Source organism: Colletes gigas, unplaced genomic scaffold (genome assembly GCF_013123115.1).
Source record: "Colletes gigas isolate AHSC1104 unplaced genomic scaffold, ASM1312311v1 Colletes_gigas_Sc00008, whole genome shotgun sequence".
Taxonomy (NCBI): domain Eukaryota; kingdom Metazoa; phylum Arthropoda; class Insecta; order Hymenoptera; family Colletidae; genus Colletes; species Colletes gigas.
The window spans coordinates 2,961,114-2,979,000 of record NW_025106637.1 but is presented as its reverse complement, the minus strand read 5'-3'; the positions used below and the strand labels follow the sequence as shown (position 1 = coordinate 2,979,000).

The 17,887-nt window shown below is 38.7% G+C and overlaps 1 protein-coding gene across 2 annotated transcripts; it reads left to right on the top strand.

Moving 5' to 3' along the window:
• The first annotated feature begins 905 nt into the window (after positions 1-905).
• LOC122397020 (alpha-2-macroglobulin-P-like) lies at positions 906-17,360 on the top strand. Of its 2 annotated transcripts, XM_043395826.1 has the most exons (26): positions 908-1,218; positions 2,249-2,418; positions 6,591-6,832; positions 6,936-7,052; positions 7,223-7,389; positions 7,481-7,589; positions 7,665-7,898; positions 8,011-8,253; positions 8,439-8,770; positions 9,078-9,439; positions 9,602-9,750; positions 9,848-9,977; positions 10,121-10,292; positions 10,560-10,788; positions 10,866-11,071; positions 11,841-12,190; positions 12,278-12,522; positions 12,632-12,883; positions 13,011-13,403; positions 13,476-13,701; positions 13,969-14,141; positions 14,229-14,664; positions 14,776-15,077; positions 16,154-16,205; positions 16,286-16,510; positions 16,629-17,360. In XM_043395826.1, exons 1-26 carry the CDS (start codon positions 1,133-1,135, stop codon positions 16,829-16,831), a joined length of 5,805 nt encoding a protein of 1,934 aa, XP_043251761.1. In that variant the 5' UTR covers positions 908-1,132; the 3' UTR covers positions 16,832-17,360. The 2 variants fall into 2 exon arrangements, with proteins under 2 accessions (XP_043251762.1, XP_043251761.1); XM_043395827.1 differs by lacking the exon at positions 16,286-16,510 and having other exon boundaries at positions 906-1,218.
• Positions 17,361-17,887: the final 527 nt, after the last annotated feature.

Genomic DNA, 17,887 nt, shown 5'->3' with positions numbered 1-17,887 from the left:
AGAGAACGCCGATACATAATCGTCGTCGTGATACAACAGTGATAAGGGCCCCTTCATCGACAAAAACTATGTACATATATACAAATGCAAGGTTATTGCAACCAACCTATATTATACCCTATATTATTAAGCAAATATGTACCTATAAAAGTTCTAATTTTTTTTTACGATAATAAATTTTAATCCTTTTACGTATCTAAGTACTTCCGCCTTATGTTCGACGAGATACCGAAAAGTTCTAAAAACTTTTCTACGAATATACTAACGATAACCCGTAATAAGTTTCTTGATGACACAGGGTCACCGAAGAGAAGATACCAAACATTGAATCATCGCAGTATCATCGACGTTAACCCTAAGCGTCCAGCCTGTGACAATCACGGGCTGGCCTACGCACTCACGTTGCTCAGCTCGTAAATGACACGGGCTGACGCGGTTGGTTTGTGTATTTACAGGCGTATGATTCAGAATGTTTTGCCATCCTTTTTACCATACTTATTTCATTTTAACAGAGAGAAATTTTTTATAAAGAGATCGATGTTCGATATGGTTTTGTTTATACTCGAAACCCGCGGAGTCAGAAGAATATGTGTCGGTATAAACATTTTACATATTAATTCGAAGAATCATTAATAACAAGTGTTACATAAAGTTCGAGGGGAATTTTCTTGACGAGAGGCGCGTAATTCGAAGATGTCGGCGATTACGATTTAAATACTAAGTTTTACATTTTTTTTTTTTTTTTTTTTTTTACCATTCGACGTCTAATCAATTCTTCGAATGTGAATGCTTCAAAGGTCAATCACGCAAAATAGGAGGGAAATCGTTTGGCGCGCATTACGTTCTAATCGGTATCAGTGGAAACGCGTTACCCTTCTCCTGACAGATCCAGAGGGTTAATAAGAGGGACCGAACGAATATCGTGGTTTCAGTCTGCGCGCAGCGTACAGCTACATTACGTGTATCGGCGTTCTTAAATGTTCTCGACGTTTTTATTACACAGGAAACGATATTCAACGTTTAATCAACAGTTTGGCCAATTAACTTGAACAGTTCGCCAAGCATGCTCGCACGTATAGTTTTTCGGAAATAAATACCGGGAACAGTGTGGAACATTCCGGAACGATTTACGATGGATAAATTGGTGTTTTTGGTGCTGCTTGTTTGTTCAGTGGCACTTTTACATTCCCACGGAACCGGCGCGACTGCTGTTAATCGGTAAAAACCGACAGTTGTAACGTACTTAAACCGTTGTTTAGATATTAACGCGGGTACTCGATGATAGGGAAAGTGTTATTAGATCTTGGCCGTCAATTTTCATGAAAAGTGTGAATGGAAATATTTGATGTTCTGCTACAGCTACATAGAACGTTCTTTGCGATGAGAATTGACGACGAAGGAATATCGTAACGAGACATGTTAGTTTTCGATAGAAACGTAGTTGCGTGAACACTACTGAGAAAATTAAAAAAATAAATTGATCGTTCCGTGACCGGATTCACACGTAGAGTATCTATCGCTTCGATCTATGGCTCGTAAGATGAACTTTGGTACAACAAAAGTACTACGAAAGGAACTCTTAGATGTAACTTTCGGGAATATAAAGTATATACTATGTTGATAACACTCAGTTTCAACTAACGAAAAGATTTAGCGCTTATTTCAATTTTAACACATTATTAACGCATTACCGACGGGAAACGAGAATTCTCGTTTTAACTAAATCTTAATAAAAACCCTCCGTTGGTAATGTGTTAAGTTTCAATAAATTAATAATATAAATCTTTAGTTTATCATGCTTTTGCGAATGTATATGCAGTCAAAAACATAGTGTATTTTATTATTCCGAGTCTTGCACGATACTCCACTAGATAATGTTATTGGTAATTTTACATGTAAAATCATTAATATTATTAGCTTGTAAAATATCGTGCAAGGGGCCCCAGATTGTGATCGAAAACATTTACTATTTTGTTCATTCGATAACGATATTAAATAATCACTGAGGATTTATGTTATTAAAAAATACTGTACCATGTCAACATTAATAGATCATTTAAGGGATTTATGGTACTCTTATAATAGATAATTGAGTTGCCGTGTGGTTTTTGTGGTTACAACGAGAAACGATCGAAGTTACAAATGTTTTCAGTTAAACTGATCCGTTTCATTGCATCGGTCGGATGACGAAGTTCGTTACGCGTTATCGTGTACATACATATCTCTGTTGATTATAATTTGTTTTCAGGGGCTATGTGTTCACGATGCCAAAGCGGCTTCTAGCCGGCGAAACCGAAAGAGGATGTCTGTCTTTGCATAATTTAGAGCCACCAGCCCATGTTCTACTCATATTGTTGTCTTTGACAGCGGGACAAGAAGAGGAAGTATTGACTAGTACCAGCGCAGTTATAAAAACAGGTAAACGAAGTGCTATTATACAGGGTGTACGGCCAACCCTGGGAGAAATTTACATGAGCGATACTAGAGGCCAAAATAAGACGAAAATCAAGGATACTAATTTGTTGATCGAGGCTTCGTTAAAAAGTTATAGAAACATTTCCGGCCACACGGTATATTTTCGGTAAAGATTTTTTTTCTCGAAAGTGCGTAGAAATTCGAGGGTATATCTATCCACCAAAAATGATTGTAATTAACCCCTGCAACAAAAAATAATTTTATTAGAACGATTTGAAATTTTTTAATTTCGTCCAAAAATTTGTTCACCTTCCGGAATTTTTTTCTCGAAAGTGCGTTGAATTTCGAGGGTATGTCTATCCACCAAAAATGATTGTAATTGACCCCTGCAACAAAAAATAATTTTATTAGAACGATTTGAAATTTTTTAATTTCGTCCAAAAGTTTCTCCACCTTCCGGAATTTTTTTCTCGAAAGTGCGTAGGATTTCGAGAATATGTCTATTCACCAAAAATGATTGCAATTGACCCCTGCAACAAAAAATAATTTTATTAGAACGATTCGAAATTTTTTAATTTCGTCCAAAAATTTGTCCAACTTCCGGAATTTTTTTCTCGAAAGTAGATACAGAATTTATAAAAAATAAAAGATAATTATTTTTTTTCTGGATTCCTGATTACAAGTCATCTGGGTTAGTGTTGAAATTAGGTGCATTTATCACCGAGCCCAAAAGATACAGGCTGTTCTTAATACACTAGACGAAAGATAATCGACAGTCTTAATTTGAAAAGCGATCGGTGCAACTAAGTAAAATTATTACCGTCCTTATTAACATTATAGTAATGATATTTAATTGTTACAACAACAGTTTCTCTATACTTGACGATTGTATCCAGACCTTTGACCTCTTGTTATGTACATAATGAACGCGTGTCCTTTCCGTCTTGTTTCATCGGTATCGCTCCGATAAGATGTTTCCACCAATAATATGCATATGGTATTTTATTCACGTGATATGTCTTAATTCCTGTTGCTTTAGATGTTGCTACCATCGTACGAAATGCTATTTTTTGGCGCGAAATGAGTTTTGAGTACTTCTACCTGTGCTACACAAACGTTGTCAATAGTGTAAATTTCCTTTTCATCGGTCCCACATAACATTAACAATAACTATTTCTCAATCGTCGCTTTTCAAATCAAGAAATGACGCAAAGAGGAAAAGAACTATTCGAAGAACTAAAGTTGGGAAATCTATTTGTGAATTTCTTGACGTCTTTTTAATTCTCAGAGTTCTGAGTATACATTTTTAACGACGCGCATAATCGCGACACTAAAAGTTACTGCGATTAGTTGTGATTAATGAATCGATCAACTTCAGAAATGGTAATCCCAGATTACAATTCGCGCAGTATTCGATCTTAAATAATTTATTATGATTGCAGTAACCAACAAATAATACGTAATTCACCACACAGAAACTCGAATAGTTGGCTTCAACGTCATTAGGAATGCTATCGATTAATAATTACAGTAATTGTACGTAATAATTTGGATAAATGTTTAAATACTCGACTACACATATATTGCACTTTCCTGCTAATACGAACTGGGTATTTAAAAACATAATCAACATAAAAATGATTAGAAACAAACTTATTGTATTGGTTAAAAATTAAGATTGCACGCTGCACAGAGTCGAGACCGATAAAATTATTTCCAGACTATTCCTAATAGTGATCAAGACTTTTTCAGTCTTGTTCCGATCCACAAGTCGTGTCATCGTCTAATCGAGTGGAATATTGTGTGACTCCATAGGCTGAGTCGTCGACCTCGAATGCACCAAAGGTTCCACGCAAAAGTGACCCACAGTTCATATTTTGGTATTCCTATTTACATTTTTAGAGGGCCACGATTCGATTAAACGAACCATTACATTTCAGTAGAAAATTTTACTAAAATTTTGGAGCTCTCAGCATTGCAATTATATTCAAAGCTTTTAAATATAATTGAAAAATCTAAAAGGAAATATATTTATGTCTAAAAAATTTCTATTCAATTTAAGTAGTCGATAGTTCCGTATTTTATCACTTAAATTGTTGTACGTTGTTTTTTAAAACAATGAACAAGAACAGATTTGAATATTATGAAATTGTACCAAAAATTCTTGTTACTCGACTAGCAGGTAAAACTAGGTGATTATTACAAATAACAAATCTAGACAACAATCATAAAGGACAGTGTAGTGGTGGATCTTCTACTGTACAAATATCAAATCGCGAATCCTTTTTCCCCCGTTTTTGTTTTTCGTTTCTCCCGTCGCGTCGGTCTTTTCGTCTCGCGTCGGGCTCTTTAAACAAATCGTAAATTGAAATTGTCGCCGCTTCCTGTGGGGGAACTGAATTGGCCGACTCCCTCTCTGGAGGGGAAATAAGCAATCGCTGGAATACATGGGAAACCCATTTACATTGTTATGCGCGGGGTGAACAACGAACATTGGCCGTTTAACTCGATCAAGGTCCGACTTCGCCGAACAAATATATCTGATGTGTCACTAAATGTGCATACGTACATCTTGGAGCGATGGAAGTGTTTGTAACATGGTAAACGTGATAGTATTTGGGGGCACGCACGCCCGCAAATTGCAAAATGATATCGTTTATTTCTAAATCGCATCTAAAAGAACATTCGACGTGATATTACAAAATTGCGCCGCCATTGCCGCGCTCGCGAACCCTTTTGCGCTACAGAGACACGTACACGGTCAACGTCCTTTACTAAAAATTACTAAAAATCAAAAACGAGTTTTTAAAAAAAATCAACAGGGGGTAGCTGCTGAAATTTTTCGACAGAAAAAAAAAATTTCAAATCGTTCTGGAAAAATTATTTTCGGTTGCGGGGGTCAATTACAATCATTTTTGGTGAATAGATATATCCCCGAAATTCTATGCATTTTCGAGAAAAAAATTCGAGAACGTGTGAAATTTTTCGGTGAAAACAAATTTTTCAAATTGTTCTGGAAAAATTATTTTCGATTACGAGGGTCAATTACAATCATTTTTGGTGAATAGACATACCTCCGAAATTCTACCCACTATCTAGAAAAAAATTCGAGAACGTGTGAAATTTTTCGGTGAAAACAAATTTTTCAAATTGTTCTGGAAAAATTATTTTCGATTACGAGGGTCAATTACAATCATTTTTGGTGAATAGACATACCTCCGAAATTCTACCCACTTTCTAGAAAAAAATTCGAGAAGGTGTGAAATTTTTTGACAGAAAAAAAAAATTTCAAATCGTTCTGGAAAAATTATTTTCGATTGCGGGGGCAATTACAATCATTTTTGGTGAATAGACATACCCTCGAAATCCTGCGCATTTTCTAGAAAAAAATTCGAGAATGTGTGAAATGTTTCGACAGAAAAAAAATTTCAAATCGTTCTGAAAAAATTATTTTTAGTTGCGGGGGTCAATTACAATAATTTTTTGTTAATAGACATACCAACGAAATCCTGCGCATTTTCTAGAAAAAAATTCGAGAATGTGTGAAATGTTTCGACAGAAAAAAAATTTCAAATCGTTCTGAAAAAATTATTTTTAGTTGCGGGGGTCAATTACAATCATTTTTTGTGAATAGACATACCCACGAAATCCTGCGCATTTTCGAGAAAAAAATTCAATACGGGCGGAACTTTAAATGTTAATAACTTTTTAACAAAGCCTTCATCGACTAATTGGTATTCTTGATTTTTGTCTTATTTTACAACACTCTTAACGTATAGAGCACTCTTAACGAGACCGTAATCTTCACAGTCGTTTAATTGGTACGCATTTGTAAGAATGGCAATTAGCTAAATCGACATACGGTCGGGCAGCCTTCTTGGTAGCAATTTATCGATTAAGGACATCCTTTTGCACGAATGCAGTTACGTCAATTTGACGAAAAGGGAAGATTACTAGCGTAAACGCTAATAAAAAGATATTTATGTCGTTAAAGTTTCAGATTTGACAAATCTGCAATTAATTTCGAAAGAACAATTCAAACAATACGATATGTTCCCTTAAAGTTTCGCAATACTAATTACAATGTCTTATATTACGAAATTACTTTGTAATTATTGTTTGTAAACAAAACAGTGACCAGAGATTAATTTTATTATTGTTATAATTCGCAACAGGCGTAGAAACATGCTTGGAATTGGACGTACCGTCGACGAAATATTCGAACGCGTTACTTCGACTGAAGATCAAATTGGACAAACGACCCGATTACGTGATCGAGTCGGAGAAAGAAGTCTACATCGAGCACGATTCTTTGATCACTTTCGTGGAAACTGACAAGCCAGTTTATAAACCAGGTCAGGATGTTAATATCAGAGTCCTGATGCTCAAGCATGACTTGAAACCGTGGAAGAAACAGGTGATTGGATCGATCAGGAATCGTTGTTAAATATAACCGTATAAAGATCATTAACGTTGGCACATTTCTCAGGATATTTCTTTATTTATGCGTTTGCTTATAGATTCCAAAAATATGGATCGAAAATCCGTCGAAAGTGAGGATAGCACAATGGACGAACGTAAGCACGGAAACTGGCATGGTGCAGTTGCAGTTCCCTTTGTCAACGGAACCGAGCTTGGTAAAAATTTCATCTGTTCATAATAAGAAACAGAAATAAAAAAGATCGCGTGAAGTGATTCCAAAATGAGAAATTACTAGGTCCAAAGAGACTATTTTTATTGATGATGAATGTCCTTGCGTGAACTTTGCTAGTGGAATTATAAAACGATGTTCATATGTATCAAACAGGGGACCTGGGATATAAAAGTAGAAAAGAAAAGATCGCATCCCCAACTGATTCACACGACCACGTTCGAAGTGAAGAAATACGTTTTACCGAGATTCCAGCTGACCATAAATTCGCCTGGTTACATTCTAGCCGACGCGGTGGACGTCACTTGGAACATTTGTGCCAAGTAATTGTTGCATTTTATATCCAGCTGTTTCTATACGCGTTACAATATACTACGATTTCGGTTCTAAATCACCTGGTGAATAACATTGCAGATACAGTTATGGGAAGCCTGTCAAAGGTACTCTGTTTTTGAAATCAACCCCGCAAACGCCAAGTTGGAGAAGAAAGCTCAATCTGCCGGAAACATATTACGAGACCGAGGTAACGAATAATTTTATTCTTCGTGCTGTACACGTATCGACTATCAGACTATTCGTGGGCAAATAAACGTTTCAGTTGGACACGCGGAACGGATGCACGGAATACGTTCTTTCCGGAGCAGCTCTTGGCCTAGCTCGTTGGAAAGTGGCGCCTAACAATATTGTTCTCATAGCGAATTTCACGGAAGCCGATACTGGCGTAGTAGAAACAGCGATTAGTCGTACGATGGTGATGCATCAGGCTTTGAAACTGGAATTCGTCTCTCACACGCACAAATACTTCAAACTGGGATTGCCCTATCACGGAAAGGTAAACGTCTCGCTTCTCCTAACATTTGTTTCGACTAAATTATACGGTATGAAAGCGCTGTTTTCGTACGACAGAATGGAAATCCTATTCTATAATTATTTTTGCCCAACAGTTACGAGTTTTACGGCACGACGACACACCGGCCCCGAACGAAAAAATTCAGCTTTGTCTGAAAGTACGCGGAAAGGACCAGATGCTTCGCGTCGTGGTGGAATGTCGCAATTTCACGTCGTCCACAGACGGTTTTATCGATTTCATTGTACCGCCGCCGAATAAAAATATCGTTTTATTGAGTTTTGTCGCCACCGGTGTCGATTACCCAACAAAATATTATTCGCCGGACAAACGCTGGAGGGTAAGTACCACGTGTACCGCGAATTGCCCGAAGGCATAAATCTAAAATACTCCTGTTCTAATATTTACTTACAAAGGGGCACATATGTCGGAACAAGTTATTTACTTTTCAATATTTTCGACCATCTGTCCCATTTTCTAATTACGATCAAGTACAATGTGTTTCATTTCTCTAAACTCTGTTAGGTGTTTATGGATCAACCTTCAGCGCACATCGACGTAAACCCTTGGTACTCTCCGTCTGATAGTTACTTAGCGGTAGCACGAGGTTATCAACCGATAGAATGCGGCGAGAAATATTCTTTCAACGTAATGTACACAGTTCCTTCGAACAGCATAGTCAACAAGTCCATTTCTTTCCATTACTCCATTAACTCGAAAAACGATCTATTGATATATGGCCACGTGAAGCACAAACCTACCCAAGACACCATATTGAATTACTCGGAATTTCATAATCTTTTAGGCGCTGTTGACTCTCTAACCAATAATACTGACCAGGGCACCGACGTGCATAGGTACATTTTACAAATTCATTCGGTTATTGACTACTATTATTTATTTATTTCCTCCTACCACTTTTGTCCCTTCTACTACCTCCAATGCCTGCTTTATTCTGATTATCGCTTTTCAGTCTACAGAAACGATTCATAAAATGAGCACTGGTGTTCATTTTAAGAATCATTACTGTATCGCCCTGTTCCTCGATGCCTTCCATAACACCTTTCTTTCCAAACTGCTCTTGTATTCAGATCTCTATACTATTTTCTGACACTATACTCCCAGCTCGTATTAAAATACACGTTTGATGTTTCTTCGTATTAGGTTTCCGTTAAGCGTTAAAGTTACACCGAGCATGGCTCCCGTGTCGGAGCTGCTACTTTATTACGTGCGACCCGACGGCGAGATCGTTGCTACCACTTACACGATCGAGGTCGGCCATTGTTTCGAGAACAAAGTGAAGACCGCGTGGCACTCGGACGTTCGAACACCGGGAGGCCGCACTCAGTACCACGTGGAGACTGCACCTTGGTCTCTTTGCGGCATTTCCGTCGTCGACAAGTCGACCCTCTTTCTGGCCGGATCGAAACCTAATCTTGTCGACGCCAGCCAAACGTTTGATCAATTGAAGAGGTTTCACCCGCCATCAGAAACCCCCCCAATCGAGTCATGGGCCAACTGCAAACGTACGTTTCCACGGTTGGGTCGAAGACAAGATCTAACAATTAAATAATCTATACTAAGCTTCGACGTAACTTAACGACATACTTGAACCACTGATCGTCGTCCAACAGAGTATGAATTATTCGCGACATCGGTATGAAAATCTAATATATCTGAATTTATAGCTACTGCAACGGCAGCGGCGGACGAATCGATGGGAGAAATCGATCATTTGCCGTTTATCCCATTAAGAGACTGGCTCGGGAGAAAACGAAGAAGCGTGATCAAGTACAATGGCGGTGTTAATTACGTGGATGCTATACAAGCTTTTGACGTAAGATACCTTTCACGGGCATTCATACTCTGTACCCAGACCGACCAAACATATTTTCTTCATACATAGGTACATTTACTATCCTTTTTCCCCGCAGGATTTCGGTGTTGTTGTAATGAGCGATTTGGTATTGGAAACACGGCCATGCCCGCTGTTCTTCAAGGACCACTTAATGTTGTTACCACGTCTTCAAGTGCAGATGCATCGAGATGGTATGGACGCGTCGGGTAAGAACTCGTTAACTTGTTTACTTAAACAAATCCAAGCTCTTTTGGCTGCTTGCAGAGTATCAAATAAAAATTGTACCGATTAAAAAAAATTAATAATTGCAAATGCTAAGAACTCTAGACACGACTCATTATTCTTACAGAAGTGATCATTGAGAGAGCGCTGCAGCCTACTGCCTTTCCGTTGATAAATTATGCGCTTGCGACCTCAGACATGAATCCCGAATTAGGATACGTTGACCAATTACCCGATCAGACGGCCACTCTGAGATCGTACTTTCCTGAAACATGGTTATGGGAATTAATACCAACCGAGTGAGAATTAATTACTCTTTAAAAGTAAAACTCGCTGTGTTTGAAAAGAATAATGATACAATTTCCGACCAAAGTAGGATGGACAATTAATCCTCTGTTGGGCAACTATATTTTTTTTCTCTAATTTATTATAATTTACAAATATTCCGGATTGCCTAATGGATATGTAGACATTCGTTTCTTAAAACTATTCTAGGCAACTTAGGTCCAAATAGATAAAAATGTATGCTATACGGGCTTCAAGTAATTGTAGATTGTCTCTTACAGGGAAGAAGGCAAAGTTACGATGGACCTCGTGCTACCACACACCATAACCGATTGGGTTGGCTACACAACCTGCATTTCACCGATACACGGCCTCGGAATAGCACCTCCAACCACCATAACGGCGTTTCAGTCGTTCTTCCTCGACTACAGTTTACCGTACAGCGTGAAACGCGGGGAGCTGTTGCCTCTGAAAGTTTCACTTTTCAATTATATGCAACACAGATTACCTGTAAGATGACCAACTGTCAAAACTATCATTCCAGAAATAGTTAAGATTCTGCTAACACGAAACCCATTGATGCACAGGTAACGATAAAGTTAGAAGGCGCGCCAGGACTCGATTTGCTTTTTGCGCATCCCAGGGCCTCGTTTTGCGTGAAACCGCGGGCCAGCGTTGTTCACGAATTCGTCCTTAAGCCACGCGTTATCGGAGAAGTTAATATAACAGTTTCTGCTTCCTTAGATCCTGATTACGCTGATCCTTGTGGTCCAGACACTTTGATATTTACACGGTAATTAAGAATAAGTAAATTGTGTGCAGACACACACGGTCGATGGAAGAAACGTAGCGTTTTATCGAGCGGTTATTCGCCCTCAGAAATCGTAGACCCACTTTATATCATTTGAAATTGCCTAAAATCAGAAATACGACAAAATCAAAAAATCACATGGGTAATACAAATTTTAGTTTAAAGAGTTAATTGCTATTCTTCCAACGACTAGACCAGTGTTTTCCAAAGTAGGAGGCGTGAAAGAAAACCTTATCAAATATACCACTTGCCTCATCTAACAGATGCCCACATCCCAACATTTTAGTTCAAGAAAATGCTACAAAATACGTTACTAGAATTCTCGTAATTTTTCATTTTGTATCGTATTATTTGCAACGTAAAATGCAGCAAATATTACTTATGTACTAGTGCAAAACTTTCATAAGCATTTAATTTTGCCAGAGGCTTTCAGTAAATAATTTTTCATATTAGAGTAAAAAATTTTAATCGCTATAAACAATTCAATTTTGAATTACATTGCAAACACAAGTCTAACAGTCTAAATATATAAATAAATAAGCGAACAGAACACGAATCTTTTTTTTGTTTATAAATCTCGAGCGCAGAACTTCTATCTTTGTTTTAGGAATAGTAATCCAAAAAGTTTGAAAACCGCTGGACAATACCGTTTGGATTCGAAACTTTTAGAAAAGCGTAATGTCATTTGATTATCCACGACCCGCCTTGCGTGGCCATTAATTGCTATGTGATATTAACTTTTGCTTTCAAGGGACGTTATCGTGAAGCCGATTCTCATCCTGCCGGAGGGTTTCCCCATGGAAGTGACGAAATCGTCGTTCATTTGCCCAAAGGATTTCAACGACGACTCGATGATCGTTTGGGATCTAATGTTGCCTGAAAATGTGGTGTCGGACAGTGGAAGGGCTTACGTCAATTTAGTGGGAGACATTTTGGGACCGGCGCTTGAAAATTTGAACAAACTTGTACGATTACCGATGGGCTGCGGCGAACAAAACATGATACTTCTTGTTCCAAATATTCACGTGATAAGATATTTAGACGGCGTTGAGATCAAGAACCCTTCGCTTCGCGCGACAGCTATAAAAAACATGGAGAAAGGTATAACTATAAAGGCATTTTATAATCAAACATTTTGGAAATACGTTTAAATTGAAAGTAATCATTCCTGTCTTTTGTGAAACGAAGGATACCAGAGAGAACTGAATTATAGACACCCGGATGGTTCCTATTCCGCGTTTGGACCGGACAGCCTAGGAGATGGAAGCTCAATATGGTTGACCGCATTTGTATTGAAATCATTCGCTCAGGCTCGAAGTTTGATTCACATCGACGAGCGTGAACTGAAATTATCAGTGAAGTGGATCGTGAAGAAGCAACTGGAGAATGGTTGCTTCCCCGTAATAGGCAGAGTCTTTCACAAAGAGATGAAGGTTTGTCAAACCGTCGTAAACATCAATTTTCTACTACTCGTTATGTTTAGAACTATATTCTAATTAAACTATTAACTATTAACTGATCAGGCAACTGTTTGTGTTACAGGGTGGCCTTCAAGAGTACGACAGTTCATCGTCAGCGCTAACAGCGTACATTCTCATCTCTCTGTTCGAATCTAGAGTTCCCTTGTCAGCGTCCCTTATCAAGAACGCCATGTATTGCTTGGAAAAGGGAATGGCTAATAGTAACGATCGTCCTTACACTTCAGTCCTCTCCACGTACGCGTTAGCCTTGCTGGAGCATCCGAATGCCAATTCCAGCATGAAGGCACTTATGGAGCGCGCTACGGAACACAATGTACGAATAGATAAATTATACGTTGTTGTCTGGGTTAGGTTTGGGTTATCAATTCAGCCGATTGATTTACTAAACCGGGATTTGAATCTCTATTTTTTTTTTTAACAATGAAACAATTGTACCATAGAATCTACTTTGGTGGGAGGACAAAACTAAGCCTTCCTTGAGCCTGAGCATCGAGATGACAGCGTACGCTATTCTCACGTTGGTGGAACTAGGCGGCGCAGAGAATATGGTTCATGCTTTGAAGGCCGTACGTTGGATGTCGAAGCAAAGAAACGCTAACGGAGGATTTACATCTACGCAAGACACGGTCCTTGGTTTGGAGGCCCTAACTAAATACGCCATGGCTGTGAACAGCAATGCCACCGATTTGTCGGTCCTCGTGACCGCGGGGGAAGTAGATCACGTCTACAGGATGAACAACGACAACCGTATGGTCCTCACGCAGATTCGTTTGCCCGTTTTACCGACCATCGTCGAGATTTTTGCGGAGGGCGAGGGCTGCGTGCTCGTACAGGTGAGATAAATACATACTTGCGTTATTTTCCCGTTTCGAAATGTTTACATCGAGATATGAATTTCATACTAGAGCAACATCAAATACAACGTCGCGCATGCTACTGGTTCCGACGCGTTCGAGCTTTCGGTGGCTGCTCGTTCCGTGGACGAATGCGCGGTGCAAGAGATCACGGTCTGCGGCCGATACAAATTGGTAGACGAGGAAAGTAACATGGCTCTGATCGAAATTGGAATGATAAGTGGCTACGTGCCGGACCGGGCAAGCCTGCACACGCTATTAGGAGTACCATCGACAAGTAAATACATTTGGATTTCTACTATGGTACAGTAGTTCCTCGTTTTAACCCATTCAGTCTAAACTACGAGCCTGGCTCGTAATGCATGACTTAAACCGAAACGCGTTACTACGAGTCGAAGGTAATGTGGACTGTTACGATTAATTTTAGCTTACCGTTATGCTTCAAACAATGTTTTTTATTACGATCATTAATCAATAAATTAAAATGAGATCATGAGCCCCAAGACTTGAGAATTTTGACAATAAATTAAAACGTAAATTACAGGAGTGAAACGTTTCGAGGAAGACCACGACGTCGTTACCATTTATTTCGACAAGCTGACCGGCCAGAAAACCTGCGTTTCATTCACGGTGATAAGGGAAACCGTTGTTGATTTGCTCGAGCCAGCGAACGTAAAATTGTACGATTACTATCAGCAGGAATTAACAGTATCCAGTGTAAGTTTGAACTCTGCTAAATTGACATACAAAATAACAAAGGATAGGCGACGATAGTTGTAACGAATATGACGTAACACCTTTCAGAACTACAATTTCTCTCCGACTTGTAGCAGCGCGGATCCTAACGAGGAACCACCGACACCGGAAGTGATTTTAACGCTCGATAAGTCATTGTCGCAGGAAGAACATTTGAAGAGCGACGCGCCGATGGAAAAGTCCGCGAAGAGTGAAACGGCAGAGAAAGACGATAAAATAAACAATAGAATCGTCGAGGCGAATAGCAAATCTACGTCCACGAAAGAGCCAAACTTGGCGAACAAGCTACAAGACGACGAGGCGAGCAGAAGAGAGAAGCTAAGGGACAAAATCGAAGAAGCATCGATCACTGGAGTGCGTCCCAAAATTGACAATGTACCGTTCGTGGAAAATTCAAATCCGAAAGTTAACGAGGACGACATAGACTCCGTCGCACACGTCCGTACTACTAACGACAACAGCATCGTTGTTGATAATTCGAACAGTGAGTAGCAAAAAAAAAAAGGGGGACAGCTACCTTTCAAGTAAAAATAGAAACGTTTCTTCTCTGCGAGAAGTTTCTCTCGTATCTAAATATGACAACAAGTTCTGTTAGTTCCACAGGTAGAATCCGGAAGTGGTTTGATGATGCCTGATGAACCAGACACAAACCACAATCCCAATTTTGATGCTAACATAGGAACACCGGATAACACAGAGAATCCTTCTACGAAGGAAACAGAGGACACAGACACCCCAGGAAACCCATCTTTTGTCATTGTGAATCATGAACTGGAAACTCCGGAAGGAGTCGAAGGACCAGTACCGGTTTACGCAAAACCGGATACGTTCGATTACAAAACAGAAACTACCGACGCGACATTGACACCCGAGATGGATAATCAAAACATCTCACAGGTATATCAATGATCAATTAGTACAGTTAAGATTGATATTAAACAGTTCTTTGTTGCCTTGATTCTCACCATACTCATTTCTTTCTCCTTCTTCTTCTTCTTCTTCTTCTCTTTGTGGAAATAAGGGGAATCCAAAGTCGTCCAGATCGCTTGAGGTTTTCTTCTCTTTTGTTACATTTCTTGTTGAAAATAACATCCTTAGATATTGTCACTTTATTCTCCACAGATGTCTCGTAACCTTTTAAATTAATTTTCAATTTTACTTATGTGTTGGACAATTGTGTCGTTCTGTACCATTCGATGTTCATGAAGTTTGGTTATCAAGGTTAATTTGTTCAATTCAGTATTTTGTTTATGATTCGAATATAACTTATCGCACATTACCTTGGCAGAGCTGCATGTGATGAGCAATTCAAGCTGCTTCGTAGCTACAGACGACGAAAGGATGAATCGTTTCTTCTTCGCGTCTTTAAACCGGCTTCGTTTCCTGCGGCTTCATTTGGTTTTGCTTCGATACCACTAACGACAGCATGTAGTCCATCGGCTATGAGGGCCATTTTAACTTGAAATTTCCACGTTTGAAAATTCGTACCGCCGAATTTTGTGATGTTCCCCGCGCCAAATCCAGGAACAGAGTGAGCACGCTTAACGAGAAAGTTCCATCTGTCGAATCGCAAGAGTGGTTCAGTTAGAGCGCCCCTTGCGGATAATAGTACAAGCAGTGAAAGCGCGGTAATTTCAAATAAATGAAAACAGTTATATCTTGTTAACGATTGACATTTGTATCTCCTATGTTTTGAATCAATTGAGATGATGCCTGTTTTACTTGTTTTAATAATTTCTTATAACGTTCTCTAAAACGAATTTTGTTTTGCAACATTTATTAAGATGGGAAGCTCCCGAACCCGGAAATTCTTATTTAATGCAAAGAATTTTGTCTATAAAATCTCGCTTTTCAGACCACTGTGCGTTATAGCATTACTTATTACCAGTAAAAGCAACAAAAATTGCGAAAGCAAAAAGCTAAAATGTCGAAATGTTCCATGAGTTATGAGAGATTTTCTTTTTTTTTTGTAGGAGTCTGATAACCGAGTGAAAAATGTTACAAACAGCGAGGCGCACGATGCGTGTAAGTAAATGTATTTTACAATCTACACAACAGTTACACGTACAGATATTAGTAGTTTTTCACATTACATTTTAATTTAGCGCCAACGAATGTGAAACAGTCTTGTCCTGTATGCATCGACAAATTGCCGTCGAATTTCAGCAATGTTTATTGCCCGGCGAGTAGCGTTGTTAAAGTAGCAATCAGACGATTGAGTAGAGCGAGATTGTTGTTGGATTTACATGCGTCCCGGGAAATTCGACGTCTTCGTGCCACTGTAGAGTTCACTTTAAATCCGGACTGCTCCTGTTCGCCGTTAGATTCTCGTACGTATTCATTGTAAATATTTCACGACATATCGACGGCAAAACGACCACCATATCAATATACATGTAACACGTACGCTGTTTTACAATATCTTTATAAAAAAATATTCCCTCGCAGCCGGAAGTCTGGCGTTAATAGTAAACAAGGACAACGACTTTCTCGCATCGGGGGATCACAAACAGACACTGAACAATTCGTTTTCTGTATACGGATTACCATCGGTAAGTGGAGTGCCCCATGAAGTAACAGAGGCACGAACAGCGTGTTCGAATCAAATGAAAAATCAGTCCACTTACGTGGAACCGCCTGTCGGTGGTTGAACGCGCCGTTTTAATATTTAATATGCAAAGCATTGAGAACGGTAAAATACTCGTTGTGTTTTGTGAAACGCCAGTAAGCTGTTTTTAGAAACTGCTTTGGAAAATTGGCCTCGTTCGTAAACTTCGATCATAAAGATACGCTATTTGTAAACTTCGTGCAGGGTATATACATAATTCCTTTTTTTTTTTTTATCTACAAATATGTCAATCAATTATATAATTAATGAATAGGATAAGCTATGTAATCGCGTGGTACGCATGAAAATATAGAAAAAGAGTCATTATTTCTAATCGAATCGACGAAATTGTAAATAAAGGCGAATACACGCTTTCGACGCAACGGTAATCGGCAAAACTGACTTCTCTTTCTGCATCGGCGAGAAAACACGCAAGAAAGCGACCATCATGTTTTTTTTTGTTGCACTTTTTATTTATTATCTTTGTATCTGATCGCTACTGAAATAATTATTACAAATTAACAATCACCTTTCGAACTGTACTACATTAAATATTATTTTATTACAATGGATTTTACGATTATTTATTTATTATTACGGCTTTTTTTTTTTCTTTCTTGTCTTTATTTATTTATTATGCTAAGTGTTTGTCATTTAATGCTGATCTGAACTCGATACAATCTTTCCGTAAACTTCGCTAGCATAGAATTGATAATGTTCGCGTTTAACTTTTTGATTACTCTTTGCTACCTACCGCGAACACTCGTGTTGCCTTCTCTTCAGCATTAAATATCAAATCGCATCTCTGGAAAACATTACTATTTATCCACGTTGTACACAGTGAAATGCTTGCTTCAAATAAATAAAGATTACTACTGTTCGCTAGCAACTACTCGTCGCGACGCTTTACTAAAGTAACGCAATATCTAACTACATCGTCAGGAATGAAAGGAACACGTTGAACGTTGATCAACTGGCAGTAGTAGCATTTTCATCGGTTCAGTCGGCGCTATCCAAGATTTCGATATACTTGTTGAAACAGGTATCATGAAGGTGCAATACACGTAATCCGCGCGAATAAATTATACATATGCATAGA

Bases quoted from the DNA above. Each gene is read 5' to 3' on its own strand.
- LOC122397020 (XM_043395826.1), top strand. From the start codon at position 1,133: ATGGATAAATTGGTGTTTTTGGTGCTGCTTGTTTGTTCAGTGGCACTT. The intron at 2,419-6,590 runs GTAAACGAAGTG...AATTCGCAACAG, and splicing joins CAGCGCAGTTATAAAAACAG to GCGTAGAAACATGCTTGGAA. The intron at 8,771-9,077 runs GTACATTTTACA...TCTTCGTATTAG, and splicing joins CAGGGCACCGACGTGCATAG to GTTTCCGTTAAGCGTTAAAG.